Source organism: Tyto alba, unplaced genomic scaffold (assembly GCF_018691265.1).
Source record: "Tyto alba isolate M040663 unplaced genomic scaffold, T.alba_DEE_v4.0 Super-Scaffold_42, whole genome shotgun sequence".
NCBI classification, from domain to species: domain Eukaryota; kingdom Metazoa; phylum Chordata; class Aves; order Strigiformes; family Tytonidae; genus Tyto; species Tyto alba.
In genome coordinates, this window is record NW_024881318.1 from 40,759,909 (window position 1) to 40,775,233 (window position 15,325).

At 38.0% G+C, this 15,325-nt stretch overlaps 1 protein-coding gene across 2 annotated transcripts in view; it reads right to left on the reverse strand.

The window, feature by feature from the left end:
* Nucleotides 1-14,189, reverse strand: part of SLC24A2 (solute carrier family 24 member 2) — a 147,549-nt gene extending 133,360 nt beyond the window's left edge. For both annotated transcript variants that reach the window (XM_042804800.1, XM_042804799.1), the window contains exons 1-2: nt 14,078-14,189; nt 11,114-12,193 (exon numbers count right to left, since the gene is read on the reverse strand). In XM_042804800.1, coding sequence (XP_042660734.1) covers nt 11,114-12,049 — 936 coding nt within the window. In that variant the 5' untranslated portion in view covers nt 12,050-12,193; nt 14,078-14,189. The remainder of the gene's footprint in view (nt 1-11,113; nt 12,194-14,077) is intronic.
* Nucleotides 14,190-15,325: the final 1,136 nt, after the last annotated feature.

The window sequence follows — 15,325 nt, forward strand, 5'->3', positions numbered from 1 at the left end:
TTACTGTAATTCCAGCTGTTGGCCTTTCCTCTGAATAAGAAATGGCCTTTTGTCTGCATGAAAGGTCATGTAGCAAATAATAGTGCCCTGGGCCATTCCCATGATAAAATGAAGTCCTGATTACCTCATTGGAAAGCAAGAAATCATCCCTCTCTAGTGATGCAGACCTTCTGTTTCTATCCCTGTAGAGGCACAATGTAGCAGGAATTACTAATATGATATATTAAGGTACAATAAAATATGTCAATAGCTCAGTACGTCATGTCCTCAGCCTCAGGCAGGAGTGATTTGTTTCTTGGAAGGAGTCCAAATTTAAGGACAAAACAGACATATTTCTCAGAACAGCTAATCTGGAAGAAAACTATGAGAAATGTACTGCGCAGAAATTTTAAATATTTGAGTGTCTTATAGAAATGGTTTACTAGGCAGAGGACAGATGAAATTATGTAGGAAGCATGTAAATTACCAACCTATGGATCTGCACTGTATCTCACTGATCTTTTATATGACCTACATAGGACCTTTCAGACTCATGATTATATGTGCATGCATGGGTATACATAGGTGTGCCTATACACACACACACACGAATGGTAAATGGCAGAGACTGAGACAATTAAAAGCCTACAAAATCACTTAATTGTAATGTATAGAGTAGGATTCTGAGTGATTTTATCTCAGAAACTGAACAAAAAAACCCAATGGCAACATTCCTCTGAAATTTCATCCATGATCATTCTCTGACTAAATTTTAGAGAAATTTTGCTGTTGGTTTTGAGTGAAAGGGAGACACATGTATTCTATGTGTGACTTCTGGAGAGAAACTAGCATTGCTATACCTGCTTCAAAGATACATATGGCTCAGAAACTCATTCTGAACTGGAGAACTTAACTGTTTTTCATGATTTTCAACTTAGAGAGGAAATAATAATCACTTCCTTACTCAAACTTTGCAGAGTATTTCATAATTATTTATATCACTGCAGCATTTAGAAATCTAGGCAAGATGAAGCCTTCAACCAGGATATGCTTCCACACAGAAACATTCTAAATTAAAACAAAGTCTAGCAAATAAATACAATTAATATTAAGAATAAAGCAGAAAAACTGGAATATTTAAATAACAATAAAACTATACAGAAACAAAAATAGCTGTTAGACAGCACGATGATTTTAAATTACTTCAGATGACTGCTTTATAAAAAGTGTAAGTCACTTAATAATATTAACTATTTCTAACTACTTCTGGACAAAGCAGTTTGAGTTCCAAAACTTGTGTTTTTTCCACTGAAACATATGATTGCCATAAACTAGGTAAATGGTAACTTGGTGATAGTGCCTGGTAGCAATAAAAGGGATTTAATAAGTAATTTGATAAAAGCTTGCACCACAAATTAAAGAACAAAATTAACATGTGTTTAATCCCAAAAGAGGTACTTATCCTCCAGCGTGACAAACCCTGCAAACTTCAACCTTCTTCTTTGGACAAAAGCCTACATAACTGGACAGGTCTCAAATGGTGCCCTGAAGGTCACCAAACACAGGTTGTGACAACAGATGTGCCTTTTCCTTAGTGCTCTATACCTGCTAGAGCTGTTTTAAAGCAATGTGAGGGGGTGAAAAATTTACACTAGCTGGCTATGCCATAAAGATCACTGGTATGACCACTCATGTTAGATCCCAGCTGTAAGCTGTTAAGAGGTGATAAAGCAGCATTAATCCCTGAGGGAAATTTATGATGAATTTGTCAGTGCAGTATGCAGTACACATTCCCTGCTATCTTTATTCTTCCTTGAACAAGAAATGATTTTGCACCAATCTATTCTTTTCTTAAGTGTAGCACTTCATAGAGGTATCACTGCACACATACCTTTAACGCTATTCTCACACACTCATCTTAAAAAGAAGTCATGTAAGATCATGGCTATTCATGTAAATGAATACAACTTCAATGATACGGAGGACAGTGGAATAGTAGTGGAATAATGCAAAACACAGTAACTGAGTGTTAACTATTCTTTGAACTGCCCTGATGAAACTGTATCTGACAGGTCAAGTAAAATTACCCAAAGTGAGCCACTGTCGGCTAAGGCAGAGCAGCAGTCATACTGCTAGATGAAGCTGCTTTTAAGGCAACTTGAGCTCTGAACCCTCCATCTGCTGCAGAAACATGTACATGACCAACAATTAAAATTCTCACTGCCCTCCCAAGCCATGAGGCTCCATTCTACTACCAGCAAGTCAATGGCTGTTTTTCCATGACTGCATTTTTTTCATTTCCTCTTTTCAGATGGGAGCACACATAGGGCAACAAACCACCAATGACAGCAAATAGCAACTGTGTTTCCTCAAAGTTACAGGTATTGCCTACAAAATAATGCAATATGTGGTAATGTACTACAATATATTTTCTGTCAGATGTCATTGGTTTACCAAAAGTATGCCCTAAGGCTGCTGTATTTCAGGATTTTCAGTTTGCCTGAGAAATGACCTGTGCTTAACAATACAATTGCAAGACTTTCACACATGTAAGTTTACAGCAAAACCAAACTAAACTCAAACGATACGATATTCCCATTTTTACAAAAAGGAAATTAGAGCACCAACACTACTATTTTGACTTAGGTCCTATTATACAAAAGATGCTGCCTTCTACTAGATGTATCAATGCAAAGATCTGTTGCTAGATCATACAGAGAAATAAACTTATTTCTTTAAATTACCTCCTGGACATCTATGCGTAATAAATAATCGGCAGCTCAGTGACAGCTTGGATGATGAGGAAAAGGCTGATGGTATGCTAAATACATAGAAGAGTAAGCATATATCAGTGTACATAAAATCATACACATGATGAATCCTATTCTTCTCACCAGGTACTCTGAATGGCATTTACCTTTTTCTACCGTGAGCTAGTGAGGAGAGGAACTGTAATTTCATACAGTTGTCTAAGTACCTGGTGTGTTGGAGACCAGATTATCATCTTGGTATTTTGTTATGAAAATTAATAATAGTTACAACATTGGTGTCTGTATTAAAATAGAACACTATGGAGTCAAGAGCATTCTATAAGAAGGAGTTCTCACTGACAGCCCAGATTTCCAAAATTTTTAAATGCAGAGTTAAGTATTACTCAGGTATTTGGTTTGTACTGATAAAGGAAGATAGTGATTTTTAAGAGAAGTACTTAATGAGGGGGTTTGGATTAAAATCACAAAACCAGTCACCTTTTTTTTTTCCTAAACCACCTGTATGTCACCTTATGATGCGTAACAACTGATCTGTGCATAATACATTCATTACAATTATCTGATTTTGCTCTATCTTGTCATTTTAGGTTCTAAAAAAGCTGCCAGTGCCAAGAAAGAATTTGAATCTCTAGTTTGCACCAATGGCATACTTACTGCTATGTAGATTAACGGAATCAGCCATTAAGTTAAATAATAAAAAGTGGTATTTAAGTAGGAATTGGCTGAATACAATGGAATATGGCTAATCTAGGTTAAACTAGAGGAAACTTTATTCTACAGAATTAGTAACACCACACTACTCATAGTTTGCAGGTTAAGCAGAACACTGTAGATAACTAGGGAGAAATTAAGAAGTCTTATTCTTTATATTAAAGTTTATTTTGTAAATAGCAAAAAGGGTTGCTAAATAGGTAAGAGATGTCAATCACTGTTATAGGTATTACAGCTGTTCACTTGCAGCTAATATATCTTCCCATCTGTTCTATATCTTTTGTATAAAACACTTTTAATACTCATTAATCTCACATAGATCTATTAAAGTGTAAGCTTTCAGACTTCCTTTGTCTCCATATTTCTTTGCTTTGCTGACTAAAACGAGATTTTTAATTTTGGATAAAAGGACCAAGGGAAGCTATTTTAATTTTGAAATATTGTAGTGATTGATGTTTACTGGAAAGCACTCACTGTTTTTGTATGTTTGTTGTCTGTACCTAAGAGGTAAAAGTTTAATATATGTCCAAATCTCACAGTGCCTTTCATCATTATAAAATATACAAATGTGCAACCACAAGCAACAAAGAATAGGAACCCAGATCATCCACTTTAGGTTTAGTTTTTTCAAAAGCTTTCTGCACAGAAGGTCTCTAACTGCAGGTTAAAAAAACCTGACCTTCAACAAACACTAGTCAACCGTGGGCACATACCTTATTTTTAAGAACTCTCCTGACCATTGTATTTTCACTTCTACATCGCTTTCGTTATGGGACTTTCTTCAGTATGAGCATACTATCCATTATGAAGCAACAAATTCAATTTGGTTATAATCTTATTCTACAGTTACAAAAGCAAAATGCCTGAATTCTGGAAATAATTTCAGAGGGAGAGAGGACAACCTTGAGCAGTTTTTTACATCCACCCTTTAAAAACATTGTGTGGAGGACTCACTATTGCTTTTTAAAACAAGGCCAGAAAAAGTAGGGGAGTCAGCTGTGCCTTGACACCCAAAACTTTTTTATGATGAGTGGGGCACCACATAAAGTGAGTGGTGAATGTGGGACATCTGTATATAGTTGCATAAAAGTTGAGTACTCTCACCACCAGAATCTGAAGAGCTTGTAAAAGCCACTGGATTTTGTTAAATATTAGTCTGTGAGTTAAATCTGGAGAGGTAGCTTGGGGAAAAAATTAGAATAATGTGGGTTAGATGGAAAAATCAGTACCATGCTGCTCCACCAAGGTCTAGCATTTCTGAGCAAGTCTGGAAGCAAAACTATGGCTACTGAAGATCTTCTCTGTTTAAAAGTGAAGCTCCTTCAGAGTTTAAGTACCCCCCCAAGCCGGCAGGTATTTTGAGATCTGGTATATTGATTTGGGGATAGAAATTCCACCTACAGTCTCCTGTAGTTCCGACATCCTATTGAAGATCCAGAACAAAGTACTCAAGACTGAGATGACAGAAGGAAAAGCATTTATAAAGTCTCCACATTTTGGACTGAACATTCCTCTCTTCGCACAGCTTCTAGCACAATGGATTTAATTGTGTCTGGAGTTCTTCTGAAATACAGCATGATGAACATTTGCCAACACAGCTAGTTTTGTGTTGCCTCTAAGGAGTATCATCTGACTTCTTTTTAATTACATATGTTATTTATTTTAAAATATATTGATGGATATGTTGTCCTCTTGCTGCTAATTAGAGGTGGCACAGTTTTAGCCTTTGTTTTTCCAGCACAATTAGCAAGGATTGCCTAATGAATCTTAGTTGATGGCCATGACTTCAGAGGATTTAATCGATATTGCATTTCCATGCTGTCACTTTCTGCTCATTACTAGGGTATATAAATACAAAACCAAGAGACTCCAGTGGTGAAAACTACTATAATCATTGCTTTGTAGTCCATAAATTACTGAGAGGTGCTAAAATAAACTGAGAATAGTATCCATTACACTGTCCTAATGGTTGTATATATAAAGTATAAGCCTTTGGGTATGTTAGTAATAGCCCTAAATTGAAACGACAATGCTAAATACTCAAGGCAAGTTAGCTAACAGTTACTGCTACTGGACTAACATTAAGTTAACATAGAAGTAACTTGAAAGTTTTTGAGATAATAAAAACACATAAAACATAAGACAAAACCAGGCTTTTAGCAAAACAAAACACGTTATAAGGACAGTGATGATGCTCATGTTCTAAACATGTACTCAAAACAATACACGCATCTTGCATACGTTGGTATGAAAGATCCAGATACTCACAGCTCTATATTCACATACATGCTCACACAAGTAGACCAACTGCAAAGTGTCTGTAGAATAAGACTCCAATCTCTCTATGACCTATGAAACACCGCTTTAAAATATCTTTTGTTGGTGATGATAGAAGAAAGGCTATTCTATAGAGAGAGTTACAGTTACTGGGCCTGTGGATTCAATTTAAGAAGCCCTGAAAAAGAACTGTTCAGTAGTTCAAACCAACTACAAACTCAGACCTCCTGCAGCTTCTAGTTTTTCCTGTATGCATGCAGGTAATTACTGCTCTTCCTTAAACAGTTCTTAGATCATACATTACAACAGGTACTGTGCATATGCAATGTTAACACAGACACCAAGTAGAGAAATATCTAAAAATACTGTTAACAACCCTTCCTTTAGAATGCAAATACAAAGTGGCAACACTTGAGATCAATATAGATCCTAAAATATCACACACAAGCTATTCAAGTTTCTTAAGACAACAAAATTGGGAATAAAATGTCAAACTATGTCTTGTTGATAAAAATAACTCATTTTCCAAATGCAGTTCTCTGCAAATGCAGAAAAACTCTGTCTTGTATATACCATAAGCTATTTACCTAAAATGGTACTGCCAGTGAAACAGATGTCATTGCACAATATCCCTGTGCCACCCACATTCTGTTCTCCTAGTTGCCAAACAGAACTGTTTTGAGTTATTTACTGAGCGATCAGATTCAAGTATTTATGCAATGATCTGTACGCTACATAAAAAAAAAGTAGTACTTAAAAACTGAAATGTAATGTCACATGATGTTTTACCACGATCTAGTATATTCAGCATGCCTTCACCAGTACAGACTATGAAGAAAACATTGAAACCACAGCGGAAGGCCAAAAAAAAATCTTATTTTTAAGGTCTTTTTACTCCTTTTTCATTTTCCTGTCCATTAGATTCAATTTCAACCTTCTGTTTTTAAACATCTTCACTTGAATGAGGAAGATGTAGAATTGATACCAAAGTTTCCTCCACAGCCCTAAAAAATAATCTGTTCTTTGCAAGGTAACTACATAAAACATAAAAATCACACCACAGAATAAGGCAGGCTGGAAGGGACTTTGGAGGTACCTGGTGGTGGTGGTGGAAAACGGGTGAAGGAAAAAAAAAATTGTTTAGGGTAGCATAAGAACTTAAGCAAATAGTTCAACACCTGCAACGCGCTGTCCGTTGCATGGAGGTCCTTGAGCTAGGCAAGCATGATAAACACCTCTTGGGAAACCTGTAAATGGAGAGGCTCTATGCATAAATCAGAAGCTCCTCTCCTTGAAGATTAAGGCCCTCTGAAAAATAATGAATTAGCTGAAGCTAGGCAGGAGGTAAGAAAGTGCAGATGTAAACTAAAGAAAGGCCATTTCCAAAGTGTGGGCAAAGTTCAAGAAGGTGTCCTTTCCAAAGACCAGCAGAGACTGCTAGAAATCACCAACTACCCCCATGGAAGCCTTTCAGATACCTAAACCACATGCATAATAATTATGTAAATATTACAATAAGTTTTAGGAAATTTGATGAGTATGTATATAGCAGAGGGATCACACTACCTACTGTAGGGCCCGTTCAGGGCAGCCCACAGGGCTCACTGTCATTTGTCAGTGACCCAACTTGGTCTGCATATGCTACCCTACATTGTAGAACTTAGCCATCTGATTTTTCATGCTGTCTTGCTTTTTCATTTTTCCTCTTCTTTTCAATCCATGTCACATGATCTCTGGAGCTCATCAGCATCAGACTACCATCAGGCTTCCTTGAGAGTGAGATGGAGCATGAGACTATCCACAGTTCCACCAGGACCTTGCCAATGTACTCCCATGAACTCTAAATGCAAAAAGCTTGTGGTCTGTTCTCATCAGTATCACCAAATTGCTGCCAAAATTCGAGTTACCAGATTTTCTCAATCTGTACCCCTCAAGAACTGAGACATTTGTTTTAAGGATAGCGAGCACAATGAAATTCATATTGAGTACTCCGTCTACATTCACATTTGTACAAGTAACTGAAACACTACAGAAAATAAGATCAGAAAAAGTAATTAAGTTTGAATATTCACAGTTTTCTAGTACAAGAAAATGTGCTTTAAGAATGGAAAAGGGAATCTAAAAGACATCTAGACATACATATGCATTCTAGCAAGCCAGTGAATACATCTAGAACAAATGACAGCTAAGCAGAAAAATAATTTCATATTTAGGACCTTTTTCCTTATGTGAAATATTGTCCTTCTTGAGAATGTAAAGCTTTCTTAAACCTTTCAAGATGACTGATAATAAAAGTACTGAAATTAACATTAAAATACATTTTAGTATCACAAGAGGTTTTTCATCTGATCAGCTTTTTACTCTTTGATAGTTGTTTGCTACTAAGCCACCTGACCCTTCAACTATCCAGTCTTATGCTGCCTTATTTAGACCTCTCAACTTCGTCGAGCTGCTTTCAGATTACAGCACAAAGTCTTAAAGGTAAATACAGTAGGCACAGTTTTTTAGCAAAACACTTGCCAGTTTGGCAACAGCAGAATCAACAACAGATAGGCAGAAGAAATACTGGTTAGAGGAAATAAGAGAAATTTCTGTACACTCCTGAAATAAAGTTCTTTCAAGACACTCTAACTCACCGATTCCAGAGAGCTACCTAGCAATTCTCTGACCTAATGAGGGGAGGAAAAAAAAGAAAAAAAAAAAAAAAAAAAGAGTGACAAAGTTTCCGTTAGAAACAACTGAGATCACAAATTCTGCATTTAATATATAAATTTGATTATATACAATTTTATTTTGCACTGACATTGCTTCCAGTCCTCAAGAGTGTGCTATGCAGGCGAACAACGAACGCTGCAAAAATTAAGCATCCTTTGCCACCAAAGGCCAAGACTATCACTTCTGCAATACTCATAATCCCCACTGGTTAGGAAATAAACACCCATGTGAATTGCATTCACTACTAGGCACCAGATCTCAGACTAAAGAAACATTTTATCTTTTCCTTTAGGAAATAACTTTCAAGCTAAAAATCCTAGGCATTTCTATGAGGCTTGGAATTACATGTCATAGTTTTTTTGGTTTTATTTTTTTTTTTAATTTAAAAAGCAACAAAACCAATTATCTAACAACAGTAAATAAACAAATACATAACTTCAGTGTGATTCTTTCCCAAGAACATAATCTGTGACATCCTTGCTATCAGAAAGTCAGTTCAGTCATCCTGCTAGATGCTGTTCTACTGAATATTAAAATAATTAATAATGAGTTATAATTTCAAAGTGTTAGCTGAATATTCAAAAATCTGCTTTTACAGCATGGCCCACAGAAGAAACACATGGTCAGACACCTTCAGAAGCTATTTTCCCCAGGAAACAAAAAATACACATCAGTTAAACTGCAACAAAATTAGACCATCTCTCATCCTCCTCTACTCTTCAACGATTTATGAATTCTTTTTCTTACTATTTTAATTAACTTTAAGTTAATTCATTAAAAGTATCTGCATAAAACATATGATACAAATCTTGTATTTTTAGGAAAGTTAGACAGTTTTCTTCTTTTTTTTTCATCTGTCTGATTCCTGTGCACCTACAATACGAATAAACTATGAGAAAAAGTAATTACTGTATCAAACAATAATTGAGTGCTCCTAAAGGTATCTTTTTAAAAATCAAGTCCATCTAGAGTACTTTAAATCATTTGCGAGTCATACTGAACATAAATGTTTACTCTTCTATCTAGCTGAAAATAATTGAACGTTTACCATGTTATACAGCTACTTTACCTCACTGTATAACCCAGACAACCAAGGCAGTTGCTTTTCATATTGGCTATTGTTTAAGACCAGTTACAGATTCAGATCTCCTTCAAATCCAGTTTATGGACAGATGAAGGTGCATTAAACAGTTGCTTCATATACCATAGTCTCTTCCTATTATTACACATATTTAGCACAAACTTTCAATGTATTTACAATGCACTGTGAAACCAACTAATGTAGTTAAAGAAGCCCTTCATTCATTAGTGTAAATACTTTATTGGTCTTAGCCCTTCTTTTCATTTACTTATAAAAACCCAATTATGCATTTTGAGGAAGAGGAAGATAAGCATGCTGATACTGGGAAAGGAAGGAAACATAAAGGAAAATATAAAACTGCAAGGGTATAGGTGTTAAATTTGGCTAGAAAATTTAAAGACAGAGAATTTTCTGGTTTTGTTTTTGGTGGACTTTTTTGTGGCTTGTCCTAAAACTGAAAGCACCTGACCGTACTGCTAAAATATCAATGTCTCTCTTCCAAGTTGGGCATATAGGCAGAATCATCAGTTTCCCATGAGTCACAGAAAGGCAGCTCCTCTCTGCAGTTATATGTGCTCCATCTCTCTATCCTCCTGTGTGTATGCCAGTATCAGTGTATTGTGTCTCTTCTTAACCACTCTCACAAGGCTGTTAAATGAAAGAAACAAAACAGTGAACAGTTCTCTGACACTCTGAACAATTACTGGATAATAAAACCTTATCTGATGAATAACCCTATTGTCATATAAAACCAGACATTTCAATTTCAGTATTACACATCCAATTAACATACTGCTACATACATAAGTATTTATGGATTCAGATTCATAAGTCCTTTAAATATAGACTGGTTTAAGAACCGAGCTGTTTTAAAGTTCATAGCAATTGCTGAAGACCCACCAAGCCCTCTGTGTATAAGTTCCCTTCTCTACTTATGGCCAGATATTAGGCCAAAAATTAAGCTTGCTTAGTTGTAAATACCATGAATGTGAAACCACCCTGCTTAATCAGAGGACCTCTGCCTTTAGCCATTGTGGCCACTGTTTTTCCAGAGGTTTTTTTCATGTAATTGCCACTAATTACAACTGGAAGCTAATACTGTATATCAGCATCAGTAGATGAAAAACATGTATAAAAATAGCTTTTTATATTGTTGAGTGATTTGCTTTTTTTGAGGAAGAAAGTGCATTACATGTCTTTAAAAAGTCAAATTTTGTTCCAAGATCCTCTCCAGATATTGTTACTGCTTAATCCAAAATCTTAGGGAAAAAATAGTAGCTATATCTTAGAAATGTGACAAAATGCTGAGTAAAGCTTTATGTCTTTTTGCTGGCATTTTTTCTTGCTTTCTGTGTGATTAGGATCATTCTGGAGTTAAAAGTTACTGATTTACCAGAAGGCTACCTCATGTTTTATATTTTCAATTCTACTGGACTGATTAAAAAAAAAAAAGACAGATTAGCAAAACATGGAACCTTTCTATATTGCTTACTGTACTACATTAGGATCCTTATAACATAGAAGGGCTCAGCACTTACAAGGACATCATTACATATATGCTGATTAAAAATTGACCAACCTTTCCTTCAGCATCTGCTGTTGTTACCTTCTCAACCTTGTTCCTGTTTAAAAATTTCTTCACCCATTCTTCTACTTGAACATTGAACTTCATGAAAGTCACATAGCAAAAATAAGCTGTCAGAAGTGTTAAGCTTTCCCACCACATGATCAAGTTATCCAGAAAAAAGATGATTAGCAAGATCAAGTCAATGATGTAAAATGACACATCTCGAAACAGAGGCCACCAAGTAAGATTCAAGATCTCTCTAGAAAATAAAGCACACATTCCAATAACAAACAGGATATTGAACACAGCAGATCCCACTATTGTACCAATGCCAACATTGCTGTGGGATATAAACACTCCTATTAAAGAAGTGAAGAGTTCTGGGGCTGACCCACCAGCAGCCATGAAGGTTGCCCCTGCCACATCATCAGATATGGTCAGTTTTTCAGTGATGATCGTCAAGGAAGGAACAAAGAACTCATCGCAGACTATGGCTAAGGCTATAAACATGTAAATCATTCCAATTACATGGAGGATCACTGCTCCCTTTCTTCTCTCCTTAAGAGAGAAAAGGTCCCTGGGGTACTCTCCCTTGGCATGATCATCTGTTGCATTGATGTGTTCAGCTTCATATTTCATAGAAGCATGTAGGTCTGGAGTGCCGTTTTCATTCTGTTCCACGAAATCCAACAGAGTTCTTTGGTGCCCATGCACCAGCTTTTGGCTATCTAGGCTGCTGGCCAACACCATGCTATGTGTTTCCGTCTTGAAAAAGGCACTGATTGAAAGAGAGAAAGTACTAATGGCCATTATACTGACAAGAAGCCCTATAATTCGTATCAGTCTCAGTTTTTTCCTAACATTCTGGTGCCGTTTGCAACCGAACAGCGGTTCCTCCAAACACCACTCCTCCAAGACACCAGCAACAGGTTTTTTTTGAAGAGCCATTCTGTGTTGGGTGTGAGATGCTGAGGGAGTCAGATGGATTCTGCTTTCATACTTTTGTCTTCAGCTTTGAAGTTAGAACTGCTTTAAGAGTTTTCCCAGAATCAAGTACTTTTACTCTTCACAGGAAGTATTTTCTTCATTCGTCTTAAAAGGACAAACAGGTATTATTAATATTAGTGAAACAGGATGTGATTAGAAGCTTCTAAAACATATTTTACAAACTGGGTTAAATTTAGAATTTAAAGCAGAATATTACCAACTGTAACATAAAATCCTGTCATATACCATCAGACACAGCAACAATATTTTTGCCTCAGCAGTAACCCTGTGGATAACAGTCTATCAATACTCAGATCATTTTATACCTCTCGTATGCCTCTGAGCCACTGCTCTTCCCAATTGCTGACAAAAAATCGTAGTGGAAGGTAAAAACTGTCCCCAAATGTCGCATAAAAATGAAGAAACTACTGTTTTAATGGATATACCAAAGATTATTACTTTCTGTAATTACTTTCTACCATGATCATGTAACATGCAAATCCCAAATGCAGAGGCAATAATGTATGAAAAAGCAATCAAAGTGCTAACAAGCATCTCATCAGATACTTTAGGCAGCTGAGGCGATATTAATTGAAATGTTATGCAGGCATATAGCTACAGTCATTCATATGTAGGCAAAACACTATGCAGTTGGAACAGGATCCAAATGAAGATGTAACACATCCACAGTTTCTTTTAATTCCTCTGCAAAACTGACTCAAGTTTATATAGAGAACTCAGCGTGCTTCTGATCAGACCTAAGACACTAGCTTGGACTAGCCAAGACAAAATTTTCATTCACCTCTGGTTTTGTTTAGGTTTGTGTTACACATTCTGCTATAAATGTAGATAGTTACTAAATGTGGCAAGTATCTTCTGAAAGTGCTCCTCTTACAGATCCCTAAGCAAATAGTTTAAATTTATACAAGAATTGATCCTGAAACAAATGAAACTGTGAGAAATTAAACTGTGTGAGAAGGACTATTCATGTATGCCAGAGCTGAGCATATTAGACCAACAGTACTTTTAACACAGGAAAAGAACACTATATAGTCACAGCTGCTTTGGTTACTGATTTTGAAGAATATCTGTAATGTAGACATTAGTTATGTATGCATTATGCATAGTAAATTGCATTTTATATGACACAAAATATAAAATATTTTCTAAATAAAATTATTAGTCATTGCTATTATAGTAAAAAAATACTGCTACATCACTTATTCAAGTCATTTGTAGTGAACAGCTGAATACTGAACAATCTCTTAATCAGCAGAATATTGATTTTGTACTCTCAAATACAAAATAACAATTACCACATGCAGTTATTTATGTAAAAGTTATCAAGTCACATGCAGTTTCTCTCGGTTTTTACAAACAGCTTCCATACTAAGATGCCATAGAGACATACTCCACCTGCAAGATACAGGACCACAGCAGAGATATTTTATTTCCCCCCTTAGTTATTTGCTCACCGGACTGCCACAAACACAACAAGCAGGAAAGATACCGAAATGACACTACCGCTGCCGTGTGCAATTTACGGCGGATGGGCCGACCATCCCACACCACTATCAGTCACGCGAACGGGAAACGAGAGAGCGCCCAGGCTGCCCTCTGCCCCAAAACTCACACCGCAGCGCCCAGCCAGACTGCTCCCGACACTGGCACCCCATCCCCCGCCGCGTCGCGGCCCAACGCAGCCCCATCTTCCCCGTCCTCCCGCAGAGATGCCGCAGAGCCTCGCCTAACTCAACCCAAGTTGGCACCGTTCTGCTCTGCTCCGCACCACTCCGCACTGCACAAACTTTTCTCCTTTCCGAAAGGGCAGCGGATCCAGCCCCAGCCGCGGAAAGCCGCGGAGGCTGGCTCAGGGCACGGGGCAACCCTCAGCAACAGGATACCACCTACGGGGGCGCGCATTTTGGGAAGGACAGACCCCGCACCGCCGCAGCCCAACCCCCGCCCGCGCAAACCAGCGACGCTCACCCGGCGGTGGGGTGGGGTGCGCTGCGCGCCGACCCGCGGGCACTCGGCAGAGGCACGAGAACGAGAACGGGCATAAACGACCACCACCACAACCCCTCGTCCAGCCATCTGCGGCGGGCGGTGTCCGCCGAATCCTCACCATGCCGCCCCGCCCCGCCCCGCGCAGGCGGGGCAGCCGCCGGACCGCCCCCGCCCAGCCCGGGGCCGCCGGCGTGGGGTGCAACTGCGCACGGCAGCGCATGGCAGCACCACCCCCCCCCCCCGCCCCCCTCTCTCCGCGCTCGCATGGAGGGTTTGGTTAGCGGCAAAACAAGAGTGGTGGCGATTTTATTTATTTATTTTCCTCTTTATCTTGGGTTCGCTGGTGCAGATTAATTGAGGTAGAATTCAGCGCTTCTGGCAAAGATAATAAGCTTCGAGGACTAGGGTAATTTTTAAAAGGAGAGGTCTTCTGATGAAAATGTTCTTTATTCCAAATGTTTTCTGAAGGGGAATCAGAAAATGAAAGAAATGGTCGTTGCACTTTAGTTGTGATTTTAAGGAAGTCAACATGTCTGCTATAAAGTTATTAATCATCATTAATTTACTCATGAACAGAGATTTCTTCAGACTGCGCTTCAAAGTTGTCAGAACAATGAAGATGGACCGAACGCCCTAGAAGACAGGGGATCTTCATAGCCCTTTCTATTTTGGTCTCTGTCTTTCAACGCAGGTATTTCCCCGATAAACTGTGCTTTGTTAAGTAAGTGCTTCAAGATTCAAATACAATGGAACTGTTACAATGCAGCTTTATCACACCTAATTCCTGGTGCTACATGCTGTATACCCACTGCAGCATATAGGTATGGATCTTTTGAAATACCATTTGCAGTCCTACTCTGTGCCACTGCTGGAAAAACCCACACAGCACTCCGTGGATAAACAAATAATCTAGCATTGGTGAGCCAACACCCCAGAAATGGGAAGACCGTAATTGGGTCAGGGCAGCCGGGAAAGACCTCTGCGTGGAAATCCTTGAAAAATGCAGAGCCCAGGGGAGAGCAGGGAGGTTCAGAGGTGTTGGATGGGTCAGTGCTTGGAATCAGGTAAGAGTTCCGTAAACAGCTCACTAGCACTACTCTGCTTTCAGTGATGTTCTTTTCACATTCTAAAAAAGTTTACTGTAAACGGTGAACTCTCAGTCTCTTTGGGCTAAAGAATAATTTTGATTTTTACAACTGCTATCTCCTTCATTTTGACCTCGGATTT